This window comes from Notolabrus celidotus, chromosome 4, assembly GCF_009762535.1.
Source record: "Notolabrus celidotus isolate fNotCel1 chromosome 4, fNotCel1.pri, whole genome shotgun sequence".
NCBI lineage: Eukaryota > Metazoa > Chordata > Actinopteri > Labriformes > Labridae > Notolabrus > Notolabrus celidotus.
In genome coordinates this window covers 10,259,393-10,287,221 of record NC_048275.1, presented here as the reverse complement: position 1 = coordinate 10,287,221, position 27,829 = coordinate 10,259,393, and the positions used below count along the sequence as shown (strand labels likewise).

The 27,829-nt window shown below is 42.8% G+C and overlaps 3 protein-coding genes across 3 annotated transcripts in view; 1 reads left to right on the top strand and 2 right to left on the bottom strand.

The window, feature by feature from the left end:
* Nucleotides 1-6,264, bottom strand: part of antxr1d (ANTXR cell adhesion molecule 1d) — a 32,605-nt gene extending 26,341 nt beyond the window's left edge. Inside the window, exon 1 of the mRNA XM_034681094.1 lies at nucleotides 5,875-6,264. Within this exon, the coding sequence (XP_034536985.1) occupies nucleotides 5,875-6,026 (152 nt within the window). The 5' untranslated portion in view covers nucleotides 6,027-6,264. The remainder of the gene's footprint in view (nucleotides 1-5,874) is intronic.
* Nucleotides 6,265-7,669: 1,405 nt separating this feature from the next.
* On the top strand, nucleotides 7,670-11,100 carry prdm8 (PR domain containing 8). The gene is made up of 4 exons (XM_034681092.1): nucleotides 7,670-7,807; nucleotides 8,547-8,766; nucleotides 9,174-9,402; nucleotides 9,603-11,100. Exons 1-4 carry the CDS (start codon nucleotides 7,797-7,799, stop codon nucleotides 10,673-10,675), a joined length of 1,533 nt encoding a protein of 510 aa, XP_034536983.1. The 5' UTR covers nucleotides 7,670-7,796; the 3' UTR covers nucleotides 10,676-11,100.
* A 3,879-nt stretch (nucleotides 11,101-14,979) lies between these two features.
* gdf10a (growth differentiation factor 10a) lies at nucleotides 14,980-20,394 on the bottom strand. The gene is made up of 3 exons (XM_034682006.1): nucleotides 19,884-20,394; nucleotides 17,132-18,291; nucleotides 14,980-16,077 (listed from the first exon to the last, which is right to left on the bottom strand). Exons 1-3 carry the CDS (start codon nucleotides 20,146-20,148, stop codon nucleotides 15,886-15,888), a joined length of 1,617 nt encoding a protein of 538 aa, XP_034537897.1. The 5' UTR covers nucleotides 20,149-20,394; the 3' UTR covers nucleotides 14,980-15,885.
* Nucleotides 20,395-27,829: the final 7,435 nt, after the last annotated feature.

Sequence of the window (27,829 nt, the reverse complement as noted above, 5' to 3'; positions counted from 1 at the left end):
ATGCCAGAATGTAAAGACGTAGTGATAGTTCAGCGTCATGGAGACACTGCTGCAGAATTGCAGTGTGAAAGCTGCTTATGCTTAGTAGTCGGCCAATTATAAAGTCATGCTCAGTTTTCACTTGATGTTTCAGCTGAGAAGTTGAATCAGTATGTCTAATTTTAAGAGTATTTTCATACACATGCATCTGTGCTCATCCTTAAGTGTATAATTTTTGTGCTTTTGCTTTCTCTGGTGCTCGTTAAGATGCTAGCATTGACTCTTGTTTACACTGACGTTAGTAAAAGCACAACTTAACCTCGGCTAACATGATTCAGTCCTTCCTAAACAGCAGAGCAACCTCAAAATCATAGATTTCAGAATAAAACACCACTCCTCTCACCCGGTGATTCAGATGTAATAAAGTGTTGTAGGTTCTTGTGACTAACCGGATTTAATGGCCACGTTTCAGAACCAGCAGTGACAATTTATTTTGTCCACATCCGAGGACATTCCTCCAGCCATCCATCAGATGCCATTACTCTGGACAGTAACCTGTCAGTGGTATAAGAGCTGCTGGTTAGCCTGCTTACATGCTGCTGCAGCCATGGCAGTCTCCTTAATGAAGCCCAGTCCCAGGGGGCTGCTAATGGGGGCTAATTGCTGCTGGGCCAGAGGGGTGGAGGTTAGACAGGGACAGATGTAGCAGTCTGCCTCTAGCAGGCACCGTGTAGCAGGCAGCTGGCCTGTGTGTCGCCGAGTGTGCTTGTGTTTATATGAGCGTGCATGTGTGTGTTGGACTCGTGAGGCGGAACAGATGGTCTCAGTGAGCGCAGCCAGTCGAACAACAGGTTGGGGGTCCGCAGAGTGAAAAGGCTGGGACATGAACAACAGCAGGACAAAGTAGTAACACTCAGCAGGGGGTAAATGTGAGTGTGAGGGTCTTGTTAAGGATGCAACATCAAACAGCTTCTACGGCAAGCTCTGTCCAGCGAAGGACAGGGCTGTGTGTGTATGATTGTGTGTGTTTGCGTGTGTGTGTAACAGGGCCATAAACAGTGAAAGTCTGGGCTGGGCAGATTAATGACCCACCTTTTGTACCCTTGTTTAACCAGTGTCTACCTGCTCCACTTATCCTCTTTCTCTAAAATTAAGGGCATGACAAAAGCCCTCGTCCTGGAAGACTCTCCTCTGGGAACGGGTTCATCAGTGTCATCTTATCTAAATCCCCAGATCTGTATTGTGCTCTAACACACAACACAAGCTCGTTTCCAATCCAGTCTGCAGGACACAAAGCGTCTGTGAACCGCTAACTAGTCAGAGTGATTAAAATAGCTCATGTGGCAGCTTACTGTGAATGTACAATAAGTGTATGATGAGCCCTTTTAACACTAAGATTCTGTTGCAGTTCCATACCTATACATTGAATCCCACAATAACGTAATGTTGATGTCCCTGTGTGTTATTTTACACAATGCTCCTGAGGGACAGGATGGAGGTGTACATAAGCTGCTCCAGCTTCACACACACTCAGGCCTTGTTTACACCAAGCGGCAACTTTCAGTCTGAAAATATGAAGCCCATGCGGAAGTGTTATAAACTACAATTCATCGAGAATCCGCTTGAGGCTGGCTGCCCCGGAAACCACATACACACCAATTCAAAGAAGACCTTTGCAGCAGAAATAAACATGTTTACAGCCTGGTTCAAAAAACGACTTGGCTCTACGTAGCTAATCTCTCTATCGGCACACACTGTACGAGGGGGATTTTTTTTCTAATGTAACAGTTCAGAAGATATTAAGATTATGAGTTTTTGCCCAAATAAGGACATGACTGACTTGACTCCCGGACGGGAACACATAGCTGTTGGCTAGGAGGCTCAAACCCCACCTGTTTACGTCACACTCTGCCTAGTTGAACTCTGCATCTCCAATATGGCTGCCGCCGACGATTGGCTTCAAAACAGCGCTCAGGAACTGATGAGTGACGTCATGGATACTACGTCCATTATACAGTCTATGGTTTACACAAGATCAACCCCATTACAAACAAAAAGTCTATACTTTGTGTTTTAAAAAATATTCATGTCCACATGGCATTGCATCATATGCATGACCCCTCACACCTGCACATAAAGCCCTTCATCAACAGAGTACAAACAAACAAGAAGACTGTGGCGAATGCACGCTCGAGAACTGTTAACTGTCTGGAGAAGCGTTAGTAAACTCAGTGGTAGTCGCTTGGTAGTCCGCCATTGTTGTTATTATCCTCCTTCTTCTGCTTGGCTATCTGACTGGGAATGAACAAAAAGCACGTGCAAATGGGCCTGTGTTGTCAGAGGATCCATTAATGGCATGTTTACATGGCGATAGAAAGGGTCGTGTTTTCAAAGTATTCTACTGTGGAACCTGTTTTCATAAGTTAGCGTTTTCGGTCACCCAAAACGCAGTTTCACTGTAAATGAACGGCCACAATGCAACAACAGTTAATCGTTCTCTATCTAAAAGAGGTTTCATATTGACTGCAAGTATTTGAAGCAAACAACACAACAAAACACAGATCCTTTTATTCTATTTGCGGGACATCAGATAGAGGGGAAATATGCAGCCTGGTATTTGGTGGGGGTCAGACGTGGAGTGAAGGAATGTGGGGAGCTGGTGGTGTTTAAGTTATTCTAATGTCCAGTGAAGCTCACGCTCACATTCTCCACTCAGCATGCCGCCTAACCTTCTGGACAGTGCAGCCAGAGATGAGAGTAAGACAAATATTGAGGAGGTTAGAACAGCTCTGACGCTCGCTCACTTGGCATTTCAGATCTGAAAACAGCCAAAGAAACGATGCCATCTCAGGGGGAAAAAGAGCAGACGCTTCCTGAAGGCTTGCTGATACATGCAGGTCCAGACAGTCAAACAAACACAGTCGTACCGCAGGCCCGGCCATGTGTGACACGCCACGCTCCCCGGGCTCCTCCTAAACTTTTTGAATCAAAGGGTAAAGACTAAAGAGCGGCTGACAGATGCTGTCGTGGACATCCGAAAGATCATAAAATTTGTGGAAATCAGAGCGAAATGTCACTCAACATGTCCACATCACAGCTCGTGGGTGGTGGAAAAAAGAGGAACTGAGGTCATACGAGAAGCTTTCGTATACCATTACCTCCCCAAAATGTTACACATAGGTACCACAGTGTTTTATGCCTCCCCCTCAAAATGACAACATGCTGCAAAGTCTGTCATTCACCTTAAAATCACAGTTAAATCCTCTGGCATTAAAACCTGTTATCTCCTGCAAAATAGGGCAAGAAATTCAACCTAATGTTTTTTTTTCTCCCTCTCTCCCTCTCTCCCTCTCTCTCTGCTCACTTAGCCTGTTTTGACATGTCTGATTGTTCTGCGTCCACATGCTTGAACTTCACCTTGCAACTGCAGCCTAACATACGACAAAAATGTCAATTATAACGTCTGAGCTGCAATGAAAAACAGCTCAGCAGCTCTGAGGCTGCGGTGAGATCACATATGAGTAATTACTGGAACAGTCAGCTCCAAAAAAGGGTGGCAAAAACATCCTCTCTAAGCATGCTGTCTGAAAATGTCACTGCTTTGAGAGTTAGGTATTTTTGTTAGGGCTCTGAGGTGACTTTAAGTGCATTCTTCTTGGTTACAGTTAGTCATCTGTTGAGTTTCAGGTCATAAAAGTGTTTTTAAAAATGCATACAGAATAATAAATACAAAGAAACTGGGCTGTGGGAATCTTGTTTATCTGGGAGATGTTTTTCAAGGCGCTCTGGTGCTTTGATTGGACTTGAGTGTATCATCTTCAATCTTTCATGCCTCATTTACTGAATTTCTGTGCTTACGTCTATCTGATGAGGGCAGACATTACCAAGAAGAAGTGAAGGAAACAGAAGAGTTGTTAGTAGGACCAGGGGAAAGAGTGAAATTCCTGAAGATGCATTGATACCACCTTTATATTAGTGTAGTTTATGGGTCATACTTTTAACAGTTAAAGGATTTATAGTGAGCAGGTTATTATTGCAGATTGGAACCTGCCAGGTTTACATTATTACACAGATACTTCTCAAATTTCAATTTTGAAATTTTATCAATGATTTATATATTCAGTTTAAAGTTGGCTCCGTGCTAACTCCTAGCAGCGGTGTGTTCCTCATAGCAACAGTGTGCTATTCAGAAATAACAGACCGTTGCTGTGAACTCATGCTGTGTTATGACCAACCAGAATCAAGAACATAACTCAGCTGTGTAATTTTTTTTTCTACATGTCTGTGTTACATTTTTGATTCTTATTGGTCAAAACCAAATAACAACTGTAATTAATTATCAGCAAAAGTGAAGCTAGTGAAACCTTAGCATGCACATAATATTAAATCGTCTGCTGTAAGAATCCAGCACATTTCCCCTATGCCTGTTGACACTGTGACAAAAACAATAGTTTTAGCAATCTTGATAAACATGGTGGCAAAAGTGCCTCTGTCTCAGGCTGGGCTTGAGAGCTGGGAATTATTGACAGTTAGCAGGCACAGATGTAATAGCAACCTGAGGAGCTACCCCAACTATCACTGGTAAGGGAAAAGTGTAGCAACACCCTGTCCTGTAATCCAGGCAATGACAGCAGAGCTAGTGAGAGCATCTCTGGGTTGCTGATTACAAAGAAACGTAGACCATTAGCGGTGGTGCTGACAGCAACCATGTTAAAAGATGTGACATTTGCCTCATTGTGCAGTAACTGCACAGCTCCCAGAGCTGAGTGAGGACAGAAATGCTAACATATACTCCTGTAGAAGTTTGTCCAAAGTCACCTTTAATAGAAATGTTCAGTTTAATGGCAGCCAGGTATGTGGGAAAACATTTGTTGGAGTCCTTCTCACCCTAATTCTAGTTTGCATAACCACCAATTCACTATGCATTGTCCCTGATATAATAACTTTAAAGTATTCTGCAGACTTGTTCTGAATAGTAAGAAGATTACACTTTAAAGTAAAGACTGAGAAGAAAAAGTGTGTAAAGCCAGAGGACACTTTCATAACTTTGTAACCTAAATAATATTAATAGCCAACAAAGGGATTATCATAGATCCACAGAGCTTAAACACATACTTTTTTAACAAGTGATTGGCATTTAAAACTGTTACACATGCCATAGACATTGATACTAATGTGCATGTCACGTGTATTTACTGTGTTCTGTTCATTGAAAACATAAACCTCATCACATTCAGTGTGAAGAGGTCAAACTTCCAGTTGAAAAACAGAAATGTAAGACCCTGCCTTCAGTCACATAGCCTGTTCAGGATGCAATGATCTCACTGAAGATGGAGAAAATCATGTATTTTAAAAGGATGACCGTGTAGGCCACAGTGCTGCACCGCTGTGCTGTGGGGCAGCTGCTGCAGCTGTGTCCGCAGGCGTCATCAGCCTGAAACTCTATCCATCCTGCTCGCCCTGCCCACATCCCGTGAGTAAAGCTCAGTCTGTTTGCTCCTCCACTTTGAACCGGAGGAAGAGAAAAGAAAAGCAAGAGCCCCATTGTCTGAAATAGTCTTCCTACTTCAAAAACAAAGCAGCAAACCTTTCCCAAAAGTCACATAAAGACGAACAATGAAGGTTAAATGAGTTTAAATGACACAACCGTGTAGAGATCCCATTAAACAAAACACACTATCTTATCTAAGGCCTGCTTCTGTGCTACAGTGATTCAGTAAGGGGTAAGCTCAAACACTTACTGACTTTTTACATGTATTCAGCAGAACTGTAACAAAAGAAACGAGGAGCCTGAATCTGACTGATGCGCACCGCGTTTCCAAACAACTGGGCGGTTGCATGGCAATGCGCAGCGAGGGGAAAGTAACAAAGCCATAAATAATATCGGACACTCACTTGTCGAGGACAAAATAGAGGTCGAAGGCACCCTGACATGATCTCTCCTCCTCCTCCTCCTCCTGCTGCTGCTCTCCTTTCACCGACACATCGAGGAAGAAAATTCCCAGCAGAGCCAAAGCGAGCAACATGCGAGTCTGAGTCCTCGCCATCTTTCCCGGTTTACTGCTCACTTCTCCAACACCGTGACAAGCGAAGATCTTCACATTGTATCCCCTACAAGCTGTTACTGAGTCGACTGTGCGCTGAAAACGAGTTGTTTTCGGTGTTTCCTCTTGTTAGGTTGGGTGCATTCAGCAGGCAGGAGTGTTGTTCAGTTGGAGCCGGGTTCTCCAACTCTTCTCTCTCTGCTGAGGAGAAAAAAAAACTGCACCGAAGCAGAGCAGGATGGAGGAGAGGAGCGACACCCGAGGAGAGATACAAAACTCCAGTGTTACTCAGAGTAATAAAGAAGTGAGCAGATCTGCACAGTCTGTGGGGAATTTCCCACAAAAACATCAGACTTCTGCAGAATTTAGGGAAAAATTCCACAGTTTGAATAAATATGACTCATTCCTTTTGTTTGTTCGTGTCATTTTACGCGTGTAAAACCAAACATGTTTGCTTGTAAGGCACTTATTAGTGTACTCTTCCCTGGTTAATGAGTCCCATATTTTGTAAACACATCATTAGAACAAGAAATCATTTTGATAAATTTAAGTACCTCCAAAAATATAGCTGGTTATTTCACCTTAAATCGACATTCTGCAAAAACAGACTCATTGTAACCCTGAATGCAAATCTTCTGATGAGAGGTTGCTGACATTTTAATGTACAAAGCAGCTTGGATATAAATGTTGATTTACCCCTAAATAAAATATTCCCCTCCCTAATGTAATGGTTCTTAGACCAGACAGTTGGATGCAAAGCTTTAATGTGCTCCAGCTTTCTCATTACGCAAAGTTGGCTCGATCACCATGCAGCAGGACATTTATCCAGTCCAGAGCTTTGATGCAGAATAATTCATTAAATGCTCATTAGACAGAAACATTTACTTTATGAATTATGCATTTACCCGGTGGCAAACCCAGGCCACCCTGCATCACATTGTGGAAAAGTGGCCAATTTTGCAATTTCATATTGCCCACATAAGCCAGTGAAATACCTATCACTCGTTATCTCGAGTGTGGACGGAGTTTTTGTTTCCAGAAATGTCACGAAAGACAATTTCTGATTCCCATAGCGTGGGAATGCAGACGGATTTTATGTTGCGTAAAGATCAATAAGTGGAGTGGCTTTCTTTTAAAACCATAACACATAATATGATGGTGAAATAAAGTCATGCACGCATTACTGTCTTAAGCTGACTGCCTGGTAAATATGTGTGAGGTCTGGTACAGAATATGGTGGGAACTAAGCTCCCTGTTAAAGAGAATTTGGGCCTCAATGAGTGCATTTTTACCCATTTGATAGAGCAAAATTACACCTAGACCATCTCAAACTGTATTAAAGGTAAAAATATTGCTAATGTTATGCAAGTTGCATATTATAGTCTGGATCCATGTAATGGGATAAACAACATATTTTAATTAAGTCCTCATAATTTCGCCACATTATTCCAGGCAGCCACTACATCTCTCTCCTTCAGAGAAAGGACAGTAAACCAGTGCACGTTAGAATCAGCCAGTGGACCAAATTCATGGAGTGTGTACGCGCGTGTGTGTTTCTGTGAGCGCGCACGTGTTTACATCAATGCGCCACGCTTCAGTGCGCTCCGTGAAGAGGATAAGTGGGAGTGGAAGAGCGCAGGGACGACAGTACGGAGGAAGAACCAGCCGGATAAGTAACTCGTCACCACGAAACGAGAGAGAGAGAGAGCATCGTTGCCGAGGTCATCTGCACCTGCTGCATCTCACTGACACACGGCAACAACATCTTCTCCAATGTCCGGCAGGTTAGTCCTCATGCGGCTTTGACACTCTGGTGTTTCAAAATGGGATTCCTGATTTGACTGACATGTTTTTCCCGGACTGGCATCCTCAGATCAGCACATCACTTGGTTGAGATTTTGCGCTGCCAGGTGTCATTATTCTGTGAAGATAAAACTCCCTATATCCAATACTTGTTTTGACCAGAGAGTTTAAAAAAAAATCACATGTCATGTAATCTGTTAGTGTTAGTATTGATAATGCATCAGGAAAAGCACACAGTGAACTTCTCCTGCGCACAGAGGAAGCAGTTGGCTGCACGGCAGATGGGGAGACAAAAGGAGAAACCGACTGAAAAACTGAGACAAAGGACGTTAGAAATCGTTTTGCCTCGGCACCGGCTGCGCCTGTTTCTGAGTCAAAACGTGTAATTTTAGCAGTTTCAAAACATTAACTCAGACCCTCTGCTGTATTTGTTATTTATGTCAATATTGCATGTAAGAAGATTCAACGGGAGATCAGAGCACCTGAATCCATATCCACAAACGGCAGACCTCTAGAGCACATATTTATTTTATTGCTCATTGTTTGTTTTAGAATTAATTTAGTTCAAACGGATTCTAATTAATGTTTATGAAATTATGGTTTAACTGAGGCCTCTTGATTCTACCTTCATCTTAAAATATTAGAATAACTGTATTCATCCATTCAAAAGCTGAACTGCATATCTGCTTCTAAACTAACAATCATCTTGTTTTCTTGCAGTTTAATGATGGACCACTCTTTCCTGCCTCGGTCCATCTGGACCAGTGACAGTAAATTCCTGCAGCCTCCAGCGGATCTGTACACCAGTGTGGTCGTTACGCGCAGCATCCCTGCAGGCACGTGCTTTGGTCCCTGTGTGCTCCAGAACACTTTCTACGACACTATAGCCTTCATAGCGCAGAAATCCTGCGACAAGAGATCTAAGTCCTACGTGTTCAGGGTGAGTGGCACAGGTTTTTGATGAGCTAACTTGCATCGTAGAAAACAGATGCATCTCTGAGCATCTTTACTAGTACAATACACCTCATTTTGGGCACATATAGACTTAAGACAGAGGATAGAGATATATTTAAGAGACTAAATGTGTTTTTTAATTTACATATATGATGCACATTATTCTTTATTTTCTTATTCCTATGTGTACTCTTTCCATCTGCCATATATTTTAATTTTAATGTTGCACACATCAAATTGATTTGGATTTGAATTGGTCAAACAACCTGCAAAACACTGCTAGATTTAAAATAAGAAACGTTTGATTGTTTTTCAAGTATCCCAAGTTTGTATAAATAACATACATTTAAATGTGATCATTATAAACAATATATCAATGATTCTTCTCAACAGGTGGACCCCGAGGCCATGCGTAATTCCGCACTGGTGCTGTCCTGGCTGCGGCTCGTGCAGGCTGCGCGTAACAGAGAAGAGCAGAACACAGAGGCCTTCCTGAAAGCGGGCCAGCTTTATGTGAGGGCCACCCGGGACATCAGGCAGGAGGAAGAGCTGCTGGTGTGGTATGATCAGGAGCTGTCACATCTGCTGGGATTCACGGAAATGACCAAAAGCTTGAGTGAAGGTGAGTCAGAGATCTGCCACTCTACAGCATCTTAAGCATCTCTTCAATTAAAAGATAGGGATAAACCATCAGATTGTGAATGTCATTGCAGAATATATTTGTATGTCCAAGTACACACACTCAAACACTCTTAAATCTAGGTTTGTAATTCATCAATGGATGTATCTGTACTCACATTCTGTGACTTTTGTTTCTTTCAGACTTCAAATGTGGAAGATGTCACCAGGTCTTCAAGAACGAGTATCCCTTCCTGGCTCACTGTCGATTTCTGTGTACTCAAGTCAAGAATGACACCTATAGCCGCGAGGTTTACGAGCACAAGCACGTGGAAATAAAGAGGCAACGCCGAGTGACAGATTTCCACAACATCGCCAGAGAAATGGAACACAGGAAATCTGGCAGCAGCCATGAGGATGCTGAGATATCCCCAAAGAGAAGGAAATATGAGGATATTATTTATCCCAAGGAGCGGAAAGCGGTTCTGTTGGAGAAAACGAATATTTCCAATGATGATAATATCACACAGCTGAGTAAAGTTTACGAGCAGGCCGCAGGAGATGCGTCCTCCTCTGCGGGGAAAGCTGATAAGATGAAACCGGATCATTTGGGATGTAAGGATGCTGAAGTAGGGAATGCCAAAGGGACTTTTACGCACGACAGAGAGGATGTGGGGACAGGAGAGAGCTCTGGTGTGCGCTCAAGCGGCATCAGCGCATTTTCTCTGGTCGTCTCCAACAGCCAGAGTGGGCAGAAAAGCGCCTTTTGTAAACCGAGTAAAAGAACCTCTCCTGTGAAGCCTCAGGCGTGCGTCAGCAGCGCTCCAACAGCCCCCTCTAGCCGGCTAGAAGACATGTCTGACGCCTTTCCCCCCAGGACTGTTGTAGGATACAACAATCTGATGGCATCCAACATCTTGAGCTCTGACTTACAGGCTGTGCCATCTCCCCTCGCTTTAAACAACGCTTACCATTACGCACCGGAGCACTGGTCCCGGAACATCGGCGTCCAGTTGCAGACCACATCGTCTCTCACGGTCCTGCCGCCGACTTTCACCTCATTCGGGGTCTCTGTGCAGAACTGGTGCGCCAAATGCAACCTCTCCTTCCGCATGACCTCTGACCTCGTCTTCCATATGCGCTCTCATCACAAGAAGGAGTTCGCCGTGGAGTCCCAGGTGAGGAGGAGGAGGGAGGAGAAACTCACCTGCCCGATTTGCCATGAATACTTCAGGGAGAGGCACCACCTGTCCAGACACATGACTTCTCATAACTAAAGACAAATGAAGAACAAAAAACAACTATTTATTTCTCACGTGATGCTCCTATTTAACAGATTTAGACTCCAGATATGCAGCAAGGCTTTAACAATGAATGTAGTTAGCTGTAAAGGAAAAAGAAGCTGGACACACGTGACCTTCAAAGCCTGTCCACTAGATGGCGATGTGGGTACATGTTTGACTGATCTCACTACAGCTTGCTGTCTGTCCTGGAGGCCTGGATGTTAGCTTGATGATTATTTTGTGCCTTATGGAACTCAGGAGGGGGGGAAAAAAGACTGAGAGGTCTCAAGGACAGCTCATGATTGTCATAAATGTCAATCCTCTAATTTATCTGCTTTTCTCTGCTCTGATTTGTACAAGAGACATGGATTGAGTGTGTTTGCACTTTGGTTTTGAACTCTTAAAATATGAAAATGAAACAGATGTGTTGAGTGTTTTTCTTCCAAATCAAAGAAGGTGGCAGTTTCTGTCTGATGCAACAGACGCTGACTCAGATAAAAGTTCCCTTTTTACTTCTGTATGGAGAGAATATCAACACGTCTGTCCTGAAAGATACCAGGATTGTGTCTTTATTCAAACAAAAATCATTTTGCATGAGCTAGATGGGAGGATCTTGATCTTATTCTTATGTCATACCTGACAAAATGAAAGAACAGTTGTCTAAATGCTGCACTGATACCACGTCTGTTTGTCATCAGAGGTGCTTCATCCAACATTTTATCATGCAAAATGAAAGAAATGTACTTTAAACAATAAGAAGCAGTTTTCCAAACGATCACTTGAAAGGAAACCAAGTTCTAAAGATCCATGTTTATCATTCATCAACAAACCTGGATGTGTCCACATACTGCTTTGGTTTTGTGATTTTACTCTTTTCCATTAATATTAGAGCCGCTTACGTCCCATTCATAGAACTCTGCAGACAGACAGACATAAATAGCCGTCTCTGTTTCAGGTAAATGAGGCGGGTAGACGGCCTGAAGTTCATGGGAAAGTCACAGCTCGACTGAGTTCAGTCTCTCTGTAACGTTAGCAGGGATGTGAACTCGTCCCACGCTCGCTTCGAGGAGCAGAGTTTCTCCTCCTAAACTTAAGGCTTTAGAGACTCATTAAGGAATTTGGAAATATAATCAAACAAATTACAATATGAGGGTTGTTTTTCTTGAGATAATTGGAGTTCAGTACTCACTTTTTTATGAATATGACTGAAACTTGTTCTCAAAATACCCACAATCCAAGAGAAAGAAAATACTATAGCATGTTCATTATTAGGGCCTTGCACTTCATTGTATCACTATGATATAAGCATTCACAAAGACCTCATTTTATCAATACTTATGAATTAAATGTTATGTCAACAAGTTATGCTTTCTTTCTTATGGACACTTAGCCTTTTCTATGGAGGCCTGGATTTAACGAAAATACCCTCTCACTGCTTTGATGCAATCAGATGAAGCTAAAATAGCTACCAGCCAGCCTCAGATTTTTCACATATTGTGCAGGCCCATTGAGCTTTTATTCTTTCAAACACTCTATCAACTTTTATTAAGAAAGCACAAAACCATAGCCAAAGTGATCTCAAAGCACTTTACACAGACAGCTGGTAAATAGAAAATGAATCATTCTAACCACATTCACGTTGAGGTTGTTTTAGTTTCCCAAATAAAATTCAGTTTTTGGTGACTGCAAGTGTTAAAAGTTGTTTGGAAACCTGTAAAAGTATTTCCTTTCCCAGTTATAATGGAGAAAGACGGTCTTTAAAGTAAAGTACCCAGCGGTCAGTGTGATTAAATAGGTGATTAAGAGGCACAGTGTCACTCTATTAAAGCTACATCCTGATGAACAGAACTATTAGTCCTCAGAGTGTACGAGCAGAAACCCATTTAAGCCCAGACACAGAAACTCCTCTGTTGTCTATTAATGGCCACACTGCTCTCCTTTAATTGAACAGTCATCATGTGGAAAAACAAATATTGTTCTTGGTTTCCCTCTTGGCTCCTTTGGTTTTGGCTTGTAGGCGCAGCAGGCTCTGAACATGAGCCTGGACTGTGGTGGTTTTTCTGGGCTGGAGTCGACCTTTGTAGGAGCTCTCCTGTGACTGTGATTGCGGTTGACGCGGGTTCACTTTGTAAAAGCAGACCATGGAGCGGACTGAACGAGGGATCAGTCAGGAAATGAGGGAAAGAAGTGAACCTGGATGTGATCATTACGACTGAGCCAGACGACTTGAAGGTAAACCATCTATTAATGCAAACATGAATTATAATAACCCAAATTACAGTCATCAGAACAGTTTCAGTGGAGATCAGAGCCCACATAAAAGGTATGTTTGTGAAAAGGGTTTTAGCAGCTGAACATTTTGACTTGTTCTAAATACAGAAAACTAAGTCATGTGTTTTTAGTCTGTCGCAGCCATCCATCTTTAATCTGTCAGCGCTGTGATACTGCTTATCATCATCATGTCACAGCACACAGGCCAGGCTGTTCCTTTTCCTCAACATCCCCCTAATTATACTCTCAGAATGACAAATGGTAAAAAAAAAAGCATCTTTTAACTTTTATTATACATTTATAATAATAGTTCCTTTAAAAGTATTTACAGCTTTTATTGACCTCTTTCTGAAGCCTTTAACTTTTAGTGTTTCACTATTTAACAGAAAAAGAAACGTTTATGCCAATGTTAAAAAAAACAGATCTAGAAAAGTAATCAGGGAAATTTACAAAAGCAAAACAATTTCATCCCCTTTGATAAAAACACACCATATTTATATATCCTTACCTTGAACAGTAGCACTATCTACCTATGCCATTATCTAATTCATAGAGATATTTTTTATGTCTTTGTAAAAATGATAAGATTTTTTTCTACTCAGTTTAAAGAGCTTTAATATACCCTCCTCAAAAGTTTGCATATTTTTTACTTACAACGATGATTCATGTCAAATTTTTGACCCTAATAACAGACATAGATTATTTAAAACAGACCTCTTAAAATGATCCAAATATAACATACATAACAATCTTTATTTCCCTCCATTAAATAAAGTTCAGCCTGATTACACCCAGATCTCAAAGGTTCAAAATACGTTGTCATTTTCTCATTTTTAGAGATCTGTTTACTTTGTTTTCTTCTACAGGTCAGAAACAAATAAGCCACATTAAGTCCTGTTTGATTTAATGTTACACTCAATCAAACATGACCTCCAAGAATAGTGGACACTTGCACCTATAGTCTCTGTTTGTATGATGCAATACAATACTGACCAGAGGGGTGGTTCAGTTCTTTTCAAGATGACTGCAACATGCAACATGTTCTTAATCTGCACCCAATCTATGCCAGGTGCCAATACCACAAATTGTGCAACTTCTTTCCTAATAGAAGTAATTTCTGAATCAGTAAAGGTGGATGTTTTTTCCTGTTTTTGTGGGGAAAAAAGAAAATTCTGTGGAAAAAAACCCCCATTAAATCCCATTAGTTCACTGCTCTCTGTTAAAACACCCTCTGTGTAATCTTATGCAGAGGTTTAACACTATCTCTGTGTAACTGACTGAGAAATGCAGGTATATATGATAGCAGGTGACATTTTTCAGCTCCCTTCTCAGCTGCAATAAGCTGTAAAAAGACTGGATCTTGTGTTCCTATCCCCCATGTTGCCACTAAATGCCTCACTCTGGGACAAAAACACTGTCCAGTCCAGTCTTGGCGAGCTTCGGAGCATTTTGTTGTTGCAAACAGATGTGGAGCTCTTTGCCAACTTTTCCAAGCTTGGGGCAAAAACAAACACAGAGTGACGGGTTAATAATTGTGAGGGTCCCTCTGTCATTTCTCTGTCAGTTTGACCCACTGTTTAAACACCACATGGGTCACTCTCCTTCTGCTGTGAATAAAAGTGACAGGAGTAGAGTCAAAGTGGCTGAGATCATCTGTCTGTGACCATCTCTTTGAGGAGAACTTCCTGAAGTTGTGCTAAGAAAGGGGGAAGTGCAGCGTGTTTTGAAGTTCAAGTGGCTGACGTCCTAATGGGTGCGTGCCTGCTTCCTCCATCAACCATTAACCCGAGGCATCTGCATCAGTCACATTATTTGCCGGACAACAGACGCCTGAGCCTTTGGTGTGGGGTAATAATGGGTTCAAGAGGCTTTGAGGGAATGTTAGATATCTCTGAGTGGAACCTTCCTGCTTTTGTACTGAGCTGGTTTCAAACAGTGATGCCCTTTCAGCTTTGTTTTGACCAAAGCATCAAACCTTAAACCCAGGAATGACCAAGAATCACACAATCTGTATGAAACAAGAAGCATGGGATTAAATTACATTTTATTCTGACATAGAGAAGGCTACCTTTCATAATTTAAACAATACACATGTACAAAACCACATCTCTTCTAAATAAAGTAATACATAACTAGTAACCATGACACATTATTTAACCAAGCTTCACATTCAAAATAGAAAAATATTTCTGCTTTTAATAAAACATTCTTGAAGTGTAATGAGTTGGTTTGTTGGTGTAGATGAATTCCAGATGCTCTCTGTAATTCATGTGATATTTCCTCTATAACATTAAAAAAGACAGAAGTACAATAACCTTATTTTTTCCTGCAGACAAATGAGCGTTGCATGTTTGTACAATGTGGCGTATGATTTCATCAAAGTGTGAACATCTGTACAAAGAATGTGGAATAATGTTTCATAATCTCTGTCATCTGTGTGTGACTCTTTCAGCTGCCTGATGACACAATGATAAAGTCTTTTATTCGGAGCCTTTGTGTCCAAAGAAAACATGAACTCAAACTCACTGTGAGCAGCTTGAACAACAACTCCTTTCTGAGATAAAGGAAAACATCTCTTAAAAAACGCTCCTGTCCATGAAATCCTCATTTTAATCTCAAACACAGAATCAAAACAACCGGGCTTCTGGGACATGTGGAGCCCTGACTTTACACGTGTGACTCTGTTCCTCTTGCTAAAGCAGATGCCAGACAATGTGTCTCTTCATGTCTGCTGCCGCGGGACAGAAGAGATGGAAGTGATTTCTCTACAGCCCAAGTTCCTCCAGGAATACTGACGGCCAGAGTGAGTTTGTTTCTCAGTGTCAGGAAACCACTTGACAAACAGAGGTATGGTTCAGTCCCCATTAGTTTTCTGTTTTTCTGCACATCCACCCTGATTTCTCCTCTACCTCCATCGCCCCCCCCCCTACTTCCTATCTGCAGGAGCAGGACTGGACAGACATGTTGGGGTAGATCTTAAGCACTGGGTTCCTTGATTCATCCTGGTAGAGCACAGCTAGAGGACTCATCTTATCTGGGACACAGCAGGGCTCAGGGACACCAGGGATGATCCCAACGGCTCGGACTATGCTCTGGATGGTGGCATGGTTGGACGGCCTCGCCACCTTGGGGGATGAGTGGAGAAGAAAGGTGAAAATTAATTAAAGGAAAAGATCAACACACTCATATTTGACATAGCTTTTCCGCTCATCATTGAATCAGCTGGCAAAATGTCAGCTACCAGTGTTTTTCTACACCTGACTATAAAAGCTGGACAATGCGTCTATACCTCCTCCCACTGTCCTAAAGTAAAGCCAAAATATCCACTGTGAAAAGTGATGACACATTACACTGGTTATGTTTTTTGGATCTAAAGTCTGCGCTGCTGGGATCGGCTGGTGGAGTCACTGTATTGAGGCCACGCCCCCTCTCCTTACCAAAACACATATTTACCTTACCAGATAAACCACAAAGAAGCAGACACCCACAGTTACAGAAAGTTCAATGACTTGTTAGCGTTTGTTCTTGCTCTCCGTACCTCCTCTACTCCGCCAACACAGTGAGCACAAAGCTTAATTTGTGACAAAGCTGTGAATCATGGCATGTTACTCCTTATTATAGCTTCAAATAACTAATTCAAACTAAAAAAGAAACAGAAAAAAAATCAACATTTTGCCATTAATCTGCATGAAAATAACTAAGTATAATTGCAGAAACCATGTTTAAGAAAAATGTATTTGCCATGCATTTTGATTTTAAAGTTTGACCATGTCCCATCTGTTAACATGGAGGTGGCAGGCTTAATGGCCTTTACTGCTACCAGTCAGAGGAAGGACCCTCAAATTTTTTTTGGCTCCACTTTTAGGGAGCTTTCATGCCATCCATCTTTTTATACAGTCTATGGCTTCCGATGAAAAAATATAGGCCTAGTTGGCAGAGGCTGCAGTCAATGTTCTACTGGTCACAGGTTGGACACCTGTTCCCAACAATATTTGATGCATTTCATACCCCACCCTCTCCCCCCATACTACCAGTTTCTCTACACATGTCCTATTCAACAAATGCAAAAAAAGCACAAAAAAACTCTTAAAAGGACATTTCTGTACTTTCTGTTTCAAAGTGGCACACAGTATCTGCAATGCTTGATTATGGGAGTCAGAATTGTCTTTGTGCTCGTACCTTGGGCATGGGAAAGCCACACGTTCCAGCGCAGTAGTAGGCGTCAAAAGCCTTGGGTGCTATGACCCACTCACTCCATCCAATGTCTGCAAAATCCACCCTGAGGTTCCTCCTGGAGCAGCCTCTCTGCTGGGTGTCTCCCCACTGCCTCCTCCTCGCCTTTCTCATCGTTTGTTCATCAAAGCTCAGAATGGGTGACTGAGAGTTAGAGCCCCCCTTGTGCTTCTTTACACTCTTTCCCTCATTTTTCTGCTCATGCTTTCGTCCACTGCTGACAGTCTGTGTTTGACTGTCTTTGATTTTTTTCACATTTGAGTCATCTGGCTTAATCTCCTGTGATGTTCTTTCTACACCTTTGTGAACTTCTTCCTTTTTGTCCTGTGCTCCTCTACCTTTCTCCAGGCCTTCTTCCTCTTGGTTCTTTCTCTTCTTTCCTACGTTATGCTTGGGTTTGAGTGCCAGGTACCAAGTGCTCTCCCAAAGTTCATCCTTCCTGTATCCCTCAGGCCTGTAGTCGACCTCTGGCAGCTCATTGTTCTGGATGGTGTCAGAGAGCAGAGGTGCTTCCCTTCTCACGCGTCCTTTCGGCTCTGGTGACGAGTTTGGTCTCTGCAGGAGCTGAGAGGACTGAGAGGAATGTGAGGACTCTCCTTCCTCCTTGAACGGGTCGTACCTCTGAAGGCTTGAGGCCACGCTGTTGGGTTCCGCCAAAGCTTGATCATTCGCATAGAGCAGCAGGTAGGGCAGACCTCCTGCAGACAGCGCCTCCTCTGATTTCATGTGGTACTGCTGCCCTAAGTCCAGCTCCACTGACACTAGGAGATGACCCTTGTCCCGTGCCTCCTTTATGACCTGGGTCACATCTTTCATCTGCCACACCCCTCTCCTGTGGGGGTGGAAGGTCATGTTGCCTAGAAGTGACCCCATTGACCCAGATCTGACCTCTGACCCCGAGGAGACAGAGCGAAGGAGCAGGCTGATGGACGGAGCAGGGTGGACGGCTGAGGAGCGACAGGATGGACTTTTGAAACGTTTACAGAGCCAGGGTTTGTGACGAGGGCGACGATCAAGCAGGAAGTGGAATGTAGCGGAGAGGATGACCTCCGAGTCCTGGAGGGTTGTGAGGTTCATTTGGTACACTGTTCTGTGGTCAGAAGAGTCTGAAATCCAAACAAAAAAATCAATCAGTTAGTAAGTGAGGTGAGATACCTGACAATGAAACTCCAATGTTGGAGACACCAGCATTTATTCTGAGGATTTACAACTGATCCTTGATCAAAAATGAGAACACACATTTTAAAAAACTGATCAATTTTGTATCTCATGGCTTCATCTCTCTGTACTTGTTCTGAAAATAAACTAAAGCCAGAATTTATTTTATATGTTCCATTGATCCTCAGCTTTTTCGACAGGTCCATGCCGATGGGCTGAGATGTTTGGCACAATTAGATAACATTATTTGCCAAACTAAGCAGAAAGTCAACCTGATTTAAAGTGACATTTTCAGCTTTTTACTCTCACTATTTGAAGTAATTATGGTAGAAAGAATGCTTCATAGAAGGGGAAAATTTGAGTAATCAAGTCAAAGAAGGAGAGGAAACGTTGAGGAGAAAAGTGCACACATTGCACCGAAATCCCTCCTGCTGCAGTTAAAATCTCACAAAGTGACACTTTTGAAAACCTTTCCTTGTTCTGTGTAACATGCCTGAGCTGAGCTGCTGTTCACAGCTACATGTCTGGGAGAAGGTGCCCTTAAGAGGAACCAGACCCTGAAGAACAGGCTGGCAGGGGCAGAGGGAGTTGAATAGAGAGCTACATATTCATGATGAACATTAACTTCAACAGCAGAGTTATTGTTCATTGTGTAAGAGTTCAGCGGAAGCATGGACTGACTCAAGAGATATACATTACCTCGGATTCAGCCTGCATATGGAAATGCTTACCTCAGTCTCTTTTAAAGCTTCCCCCTTAAGCCTAATACAGCCAGCACTGTCTACCCAGACACCAAGACATAATCAACTGTTTTAACAGATCTTACATTGTTGTTAAAACTCCCTTACATCTCTCCTTGGATTACATGCAGCCTCTGCAGTAAAAATACACACGTGTTATGCTATGCCATCTGAGAACTATGTGGGATAAAATGTCTGAGTTGTGTTTTTAAAAACAGCATCAGACAGAGAGGAGCGACTGTGCGTTAAGCCCCCTTGACTCCAGGACGTGGAGCCACGCATGTCCTGTAGCCACAACAGGAACACAGGAGCCAGGACAATGACCCTTTGCAGTGCGTTTAACCGCTGCTGAAGTTTTACTGGAGGATTTTCACGCTGGGGCATGGCTGGCAGGGGATCGTGTGTGTTATTGCGCACATTGCGCGTTGTCTGCGGTAATTGGTCAGCCGGGGCACAGCTGCTGCCACAAAACACAGTGAGCCCACCAGCGTCCAAAAATCACTTAAATGCATTCTCAGACTGTTTCAAAACAATAGTACCTATTTAGAGCGTCTGCTCGAGCCATGCACCATCTGAGCGCGTGCACTTTTAATAACCATTCATGGAAAGGATCAGGGGAACTCTGACATTTACGCTCTGCTTTATTTGCGTCGGATTACTGCTGCACTAACGACATATAATTCTACTTTGCTTGTTTTTTTACTCCTGGATAAATTCTCAGCTGTTGCAAATGAGCACTCATGCAGGAGGCGATACCCTTTGATTGCGTAATAGGCAGGTAAATCGACGTAGTCACACACCTTGACTGGCTCTGAAACTCCTGACAGTGTTCCCCTCTCTGAGACGGTTTTCCCTGTTGCATTTCTCATACAGTTTGAACATGTGCTGGGAAACCATGTCCTGATCCAGACCATCAGAAAACAGGTCCGACGACGAGGAGTGGAGAAAACCACTATCCTGTGCGCTCCCAGTGCCTCCTTTCGTGGTCCTGATGGATGCAGCACCCAGGAAACAGTTTAATATTAGAAGGAACAGGTGCGAGGAAATTAAAATTAGAGCTGCCATCTAAAATCCAACTGAGAAAAGAGCAGAAAATCGTGTCAAAAACTATCCAAAGTGGACTTCTAAATACGCGCCAAAACAATCCAGACTTTCCAGGCTGTGCGTAAAAGTTCCCCCCTCTCCTCGCTCCTCGTTCCGCTCCGTCTCACTCCTCTGTGTCAGACTGTGTGGGACGTGGATGCTGAACGTGGGTTAGTCCGGGCAACAGTTTGAGCTCCTACTTTTACACTTGCGTCTGCGTGACCGCACGAGGCATGAGGGGGTTATACTGGAGCGGTGAGAGGTGCTGACGTATACTCCTGTCAGCCAACGAGGTCTCTGCAGAGCGCACAGCCAAAGTGGAGGTCATGATGCTGACCCCTCCTTCCCTCTGATGATGATGATGATGATGGGGATGATGATGATGATGTCTTCCTTATGTAGTTTTGGAGTAATATACTTATCCGTTGGTTTTGGCACTGTGATTTGAAGTTGCAGCCGTGCTCATTTGTTCAGCTCTGGTCAGACAAAGCCTCTGTTGAAACTCAATAAACTGTTTTTTTATTTTGAAGTAATTCCACCTCACAGTTTCCAGCTCACCACATTATTTCCAGTAACTACATCTGACATGCTCGCAGTCACACATAATTAGCATAGAAACACCTTTAATAATAGTCTGACCAACCACCCAAGGGCTATTGTTAGCGACAGTAATCCACATTTGTAAGTGTGTGTATGTGTGTGTGCGTGTATGTGTGTGTGGATTTGTAGGTGTTGCTGTAAGATATGATTTTATTCTCAACAAACAGAATACGATCTATTCTGGGGTTGAGGGTTTGAACCCAGCCCGGTTTTGTCCCTGGTGTGTGTATTTTTTGGTACATGTGTGTGTGTGAGTGTGTGTGTGTGTGTGGTTAGGAGTTGTTTCCAGTGTGTGTCTCTGGTGTCTGGAGCTCTGTACCAACAATGCTTGTTTTGTGGAAGTGGTGGTCTCCAGCAGAGAGGCTGTAACTAGCTGGGCCTCTCGGGTCACTCTTTTTCTGCTACACACACACACATTCACAAACTCACACGCACACATGCAAGCACGAGCACACATACAGAGCTACATAGTACCTTTCTGGCCCCCAAGGGCCCCACAGGATACTCCTTTTCACTATGCTTCACGGCAGCGACAGGTCTTAAATCTGGACTTTTCTGGAGATGTGTTTGAAAGAGTGTGTGCGTGTTTTTGTGTGTGTGTGTGTGTGTGTGTCTGAGAGAGAGCTTTATGGCAGAGTTGGCTGAGTTTCCCATACCATGTCTCCATTGAAAAACAAAATATGATTAATTAATGTGGTTGTTTGTTTGAATACATGTAATACAATAGTGTCATCGCTGAAAAACACTGTTTGAAATCCAGTGAGAATTTGGAGTGGCATTCGAGAATGACCACTCTGAAAAACAAAGTCTTAGCTCGGCGGACAGATACTGAAAGATATACTGTTGTTCCTTTTGAAGTAAAATTTGAGAAGCAAATAATAATTGCTCAAGAGTGAACTGTCGTTCCCTGTCATTAAGAAACCCTCATCATTACGACAACATGGGAGTATCTTGTTGCTGTTCTTTGTGGGAATAAACAAGAGGACTTCTGCATTTCACACAGATGAGTAGCTTGAGTTATTATCTATGAACAAAATGCAGGAGTTTAAACTGAACTAGCTCAGATTTAACCACACATGTCTGGGGAGAGAGAGAGAGAGAGAGAGGGAGTGAGGGAGAGTCAAAGTGATATCTGAAACCAGGGCATTAGGGTCATAATAAATAGTCTTACAAGTTCAAGCGTGAGGACGATAACGTGAAATGGCTTTGACCTTTAACCCTGCTTATGTAGGCCAGTGTGAGATTAATGTTGGGCATTATCTTCAATAATGCTGCCCCCTCCATCACAACCGTGAGGACAGCAGCATCACTGCGACTACATCTAATATGATAAAAAAAAAAAAAAACCCAGCAGGACAGAGAACTCACTGGTGAATGTTTCTCAAAGATCACAGCCAGGCGTATAATCTAAGGCTATGGTTACACGTGTCATTTCAGTTTGACTTTCATGTTTCTGTCTGAAGCACGGGTGTATTAAGTGACAGGTCAAAGCGCACAAAAATTAGATTTTGCAGCCCTGGGATCTTCAAAAGCCACATGTGGAAGTAGTCAGGCTCGGGTTGAGAGCAGAATCCCACACATTTTGATTTTGATAAATGCACCCACATCAGAGGCTTAACAGACGCTTTCAGGACGGATCTGGACATGCGGCAAAGTGGTCAGAAATTGAATTTAAAGGTCAATTGAAACAAAGAGATGACCTTTGGTCCTGGAAAATAAAACCAACATGAAAGTGGCAAAAACTGCAGTTCCTTGAGTGGCCACTTGAGGCTGGCTCCAAAAGTGAGTCAATCCCTATAGAGGCCCATATTAAATTGCCAAACTTTACACAATGACTAACTACGAATGTACATTCTGGTAAGTAAAAAATGAAATTACTTGAAATTGACTTTACCTCACTTGTTAAATTATATTAATGCTGTAAGAGATGCTGACAGCTCATCTCAGTCATGGTAAAACTCAGATCAGGAGCAAACTACACAGAGCTTGCAGTGCGGTTCAGAGGGCATTTTGGACTTGAATATCATTAATGTCATTTGCTTTGTGAATTGGACCTTGAGACGGAGCAGATAACGGGGGAAATGATGTGTAATTCTTGGTGCTTAAGTGGCCGCAATCCATTCTCAGTGAATTTCCAGGTTTATGTGGAGGGAGGACGGCTGTGTAGCATGTGCAGGATGAGGAGGAAGACGAGACTCCCATGGTGACCCTTTTATTGTAAGAGTATAAACAGCTAAACTCTGGTCATCGTGAATGACATCACCCCTGCCTACTCACTACCTTCTTACCTGCTGCATTCAGACATCTGTTCACCCTGACTTCTCATAGACATTTCACTAGCAGGAAAAAGTCTGGATACAATCCAGGTGAGCAGATTTGGCAGATTGTGTTCGCACATGCAGGGCGCCTGGACAATGTTGGTACATATTCAGGGGTGCAGAACATGTGTGAAAGGGTTTCTGAGTGAGTAAAGCCACAAACAAAAATTGACATTTGAATGCAATGTTATTTATTGTTTGAGTAAATCAAAACTTGTAGAGTCTTCAATGTAAAATATCAGACCTATTGTACCACTGCAGGATTTGAATGATTTATACTCAAAATGTGACTTTCTGCCTATTGATCCCTGCAGCAGCTCTGCACTGTGAGGACCTGTTGTATTTGCCCACTCAGAGCTGTGTGTGTTAGTTTGTTCAACATGGAGGTCCCCTGGCAGGGCTATCCAAACCAAACAGGAGTTGTGTTCTGCTCTCTGTGGGGGTATGGAGGAGCGTGAGGAATTAACATGCCAGCATGTGTGTCTGCGTGTGGTTTAAGGACTGGTGGTTGGTTCTGGAAATGCTCCTGGTTTCACACCTTTGCAAGGCATTGGGTCAGACTTTTTGGATCCAGAGCTCTGCAGTGGAGGTCTGATAAATGTTTGTGTGTGTGGACTCAGGGGATTCAGTATGGATCAGCTATTGGCCAGTCATCCTCCAATAACTGATGTTGTAATGTAGTCCAAAAAGAACAGTGCTGTTTGTGTAAGGGGGGACGGACTTACTGGCGATGTCTTGTGCTCATAAAAATAAAAAGGGTTCACTTGAGCCAAATGTTCCCATGATGTGTGTCCTCCAGGATGTTTACAGCTCCTATAAGTGACTTTCCTGTGTACCTCAGGAATATTTTATGAGTTGACACAACAACAGGTCAGACTCTGTCGTACAAGAGGTCACTCAGGATTGTAGGGACTTGGCGGAGACCACCAGTGTCCATTTAAAGGCTGTTTTAAGAACTTTTTTTTACTTTTAGGAGAGCTCTGTTTTCTTGGCTAAGGGTCAGATCATGTGATTCATCAGAATAAAAAAAACTTTACAGCTCAAATTTAATGTGAAGTTTAAAACCCCTCTCATTTAATGACATACTGCATAAGTAGTCAGAACTGCAGTTAGCTTTAGGCTGGCAGAATTCATCTCATTGTCAACAAATGCAACCAAAACTACCTCATGAGCAGATTGGTAAGTGAGGGGATATGTTTCGAGGTTTTGTGTGATGTAACCGTGTTACACTTGAGGTAAACATTGCTCTGCCTCAGCGGTAAGACTGACTCCAAAGTATCCAGCCAAATGCAGACTAGAGATTTCTGTCTGTCCAGATTCACACAACGTGACCTAACATGAGACATATTTTGAGGTTATGAAAGACGAGGATTCCCATCGTGTGAATGTCACCCAGTCCTCCTGGTTAGAAGGTGTGTGAGAAAGAGCAGGAGTGTGTTTTAGTGTGTGTGTGTGTGGCTATGGAGACTATAGTTATGCTAGGGGGTGTAACTCTGTGACCCATTCACATGGTTAATAAAACATTCATAGAAGCAGAGGAATGTTATGGTTTTTGTGTGTGCATGTGCTGGCAAACATATATGTGTGTGTGCATGCATGCGTGTGTGTGAAGGAGGGAGAATGAGTGTGTGTGATGTTGGGCCTCCTGCAGTGACCCCACGGAGTGCACCATTCTGTCTGCAAACAAAGGGCCGGCTGTTCCCCCCCTTCTTCATCTTTGGACCGTTCCAACACCGCCGACCGTTTGCCGCCGAGCTAAGAAAATATTTCCCTTCCTGCTCTGAATTTGTCTCAATAAATAGGTTTGTGTTTTGAGGTTTTCTTTCTCCTCGGGCTGCTGGCCTTTGATAGACGACTGCTGAACACACAGGTGGAATCTCAGAGGGCAGAGTTGGACGTCTTATTTTAGGCTGAGGTTTTAAACTGGAGGACAAAACTTGACTTCTGGCAATTTCACCTCATGTGACATCCAGACTTTCTTCTTAGAAAAACATCCCGGAGTATAACTTGAATGTTTTATTTCATGCTTAATTGACATCTGACTGTTGCAGATTAATTTTGGTTCACTTCTGTCTTCGCAGCCCGTGGCGAGGTACAGAAAGACGTATTGTGTTCAAGATCTCACTGACTGACGGAGTATTTTCTCAGAGCGAGGCTCAAACCACTTGACAGGAGGGCTGATCGGTGATTAACGAAAATAAATGGAATATGTGTGTGTGTGTGTGTGTGTATGTGTGTGTGTGTGTGAGAGAGAGCTCCTGTGTGAGTGTTAAAACACATGCAGGATTGATGTCCTTTTCCAGGTCTGACATACAGGCTTTGTTCTGTTCCTCTCAGTCTCTCAATGACCACGTTATTCACGAACAAAAACATCAATGTCGTACCTCCACTAATAGCTAATAGCTTATTATTGTTCACATTCAAGTTGTTGTGTTTCCATGCCAAATTGAATAGAGTCCTTGAAAGTCTTTCCTCAATCATATTTTGTTCCAACATGAAAGCCTTTTCCCGAACACCTCCAAAATGTTGATATTCAGTCATAGATGATTCTTTCTCAGGGCTTAGGAGGCAGGACACGATATAAGGACACTGCAGTAGTCACAGTGTAGTATATAAGATATCCATGACAGCGAGTGAGGCAGAGTCTGACACTGTGATGGAAGTGTTGCCTTTACATGAAGACTATTATTGGAGCTGGAGCCAGACTTGGGGCGCTGACTTTTGCAGAGGGTGGAGCCAAGCATGGTAAACAAAAGAGGCTTAGCCCAAACCTTAGAAGTTTATGTTCCCCTTGGGTAATTGTTCTAAACTATGGCAGGTACAGGCTTTCTCACAAGCCATGCTGTTGACTCTTTCTCCTTTGGAACAGCTCTACAAAAAACAAACTTGACTTACATAGCAGGCGAGGCAGCCTCAGCTAACATCATTGAGTCTTCGCAAGCTCGCTGTCTCTCTGCTTCAAGGACATTCACTGACCTGAAACAACTGCTTGCAGATCAGATACAGAACACAAACACACACTTGCCTCAGGTTAACTTCTTACCAGTTAGAATGGAACAACAGACGGTGATATTTCCTCATTATTAAATCTTTCCTTTTTGACTAGCCATTCCAGTCACAGAGATTGAGGGGGGATGACACATATAGCGTTATGAGTTACCGAAAGGACGGGGAGGGGTTGAAGTTTGTTTCTCTATTCAGTATTTATATTTGTTTGTACGATGTACTGTTTGTTTTTAACAGAGGCATGGTCTCTGTCTCCTGCCCAGGGACTACAGATGTTAATTAGCTAATAGCTAACTCTGGTACAGCTCAATGGCTGTACACTGTCCCTGTCAAAATAAACAAATAAATAAATAAATAATATACCAAAACACACTGTTCAAGCACAACCCGAATAGACTAATTGATCCCACCTCTGACAAAGTAAATAGCCAATCGTGATTCAGGATTTCTGGGTGGCCACTGGGGTAGCTAACCAGATTTCCCCACTACTGACATCGCCTTAGCTCTTTTCTTAAAGTACAAATAAATGAGTGGACAGGAACATATTGGGAAAGTGTGTGAAGCAGGTTAATTAAATGCACTAAGTTCACATTTGTGGTGCATCAGGCGGGCATCTGTCAATGATATAATCCTCATCACACCTGTCCACTAGCTTGTAGTGAATTTCCCTGGCTCTTACCTGCTGTGTTCACATACCAGCTCACCTTCACTTTTTGTGGAAGTTTTACAAAGAGGCTGACAGAAAGGATTGGCGCTGGTTAAAAAAAAAACTCCTTAAAGTCAGATTTGTTGCATCGGAAAAATTTACTTACTTAATTGTTTGACTAATGAGCTGACAATATTGGAATACAGATACAAATGAAGACCTTAACTGAGTCAAATATTTCCTCATATTACAGCAAGGAATAAAATTTAACTACAATTAAACCGCACAGAAAATATTCATCCAACTCTGTTTAGGTTAATCTTTGATGAAGATTCTGTTCTTAGTAGTTTCAGTTCTTTATTGAAGCAACTACACAAAAAAATGCCCCCCCCCCCCCCAAAGAAAAATAGCCAAAGTAAAACTACATGAGACACTTTGTAATTATACAAGTATACTGTGTATTTTAAGTACTTGCAGGCTGCTTCAAAATATGAGCAACAACTATAACTTCATGTAGTTAACCTCTACCAATACTTTCCATCCATACACTCACTCACGCAGTCACTTGTTTGCAGACAGTACTAATCTGAAGTAACCCCGGTGAGCAGTGTGAGCAGGGAATGCAGAATATTCTGGAGAGAGTGTGATTTGAGCCGTCTGCTGGTGTTGTGTTTACTCTGACGCCCATGATATTCATTACAGGCTGTGCTGTGCGCTGCTACTTCCTGAACACATCCCACAGGCCCGTGACCTTCACCTCCACAGGCCGCTCTAAACCCCATTGGGCTGGAGCCAGGATGGAGGAAATTACACTGGGAGATTGATTGGCTAAATCCTTTAATTATTCGGATTTCACAACGGGGCCCGGGTGAACATGCCTTTGGTATACTGTCAGGCAGAGATGGGAAAATTTGGACTCATGCACGGACCTCACTGTTGTTTTTTTGTTTTAAATTGGAGTGAAATTAGAGGTTTTATTGAAGGCAGGGGAATTGCTGCAGATTTCAAAATATTGACAGAAAACTGAGCCAAAGCACGGGGGAGTGATCGTGATTATTTAAACCATAAAACAAATCAAAGGGCTCTTATTTGT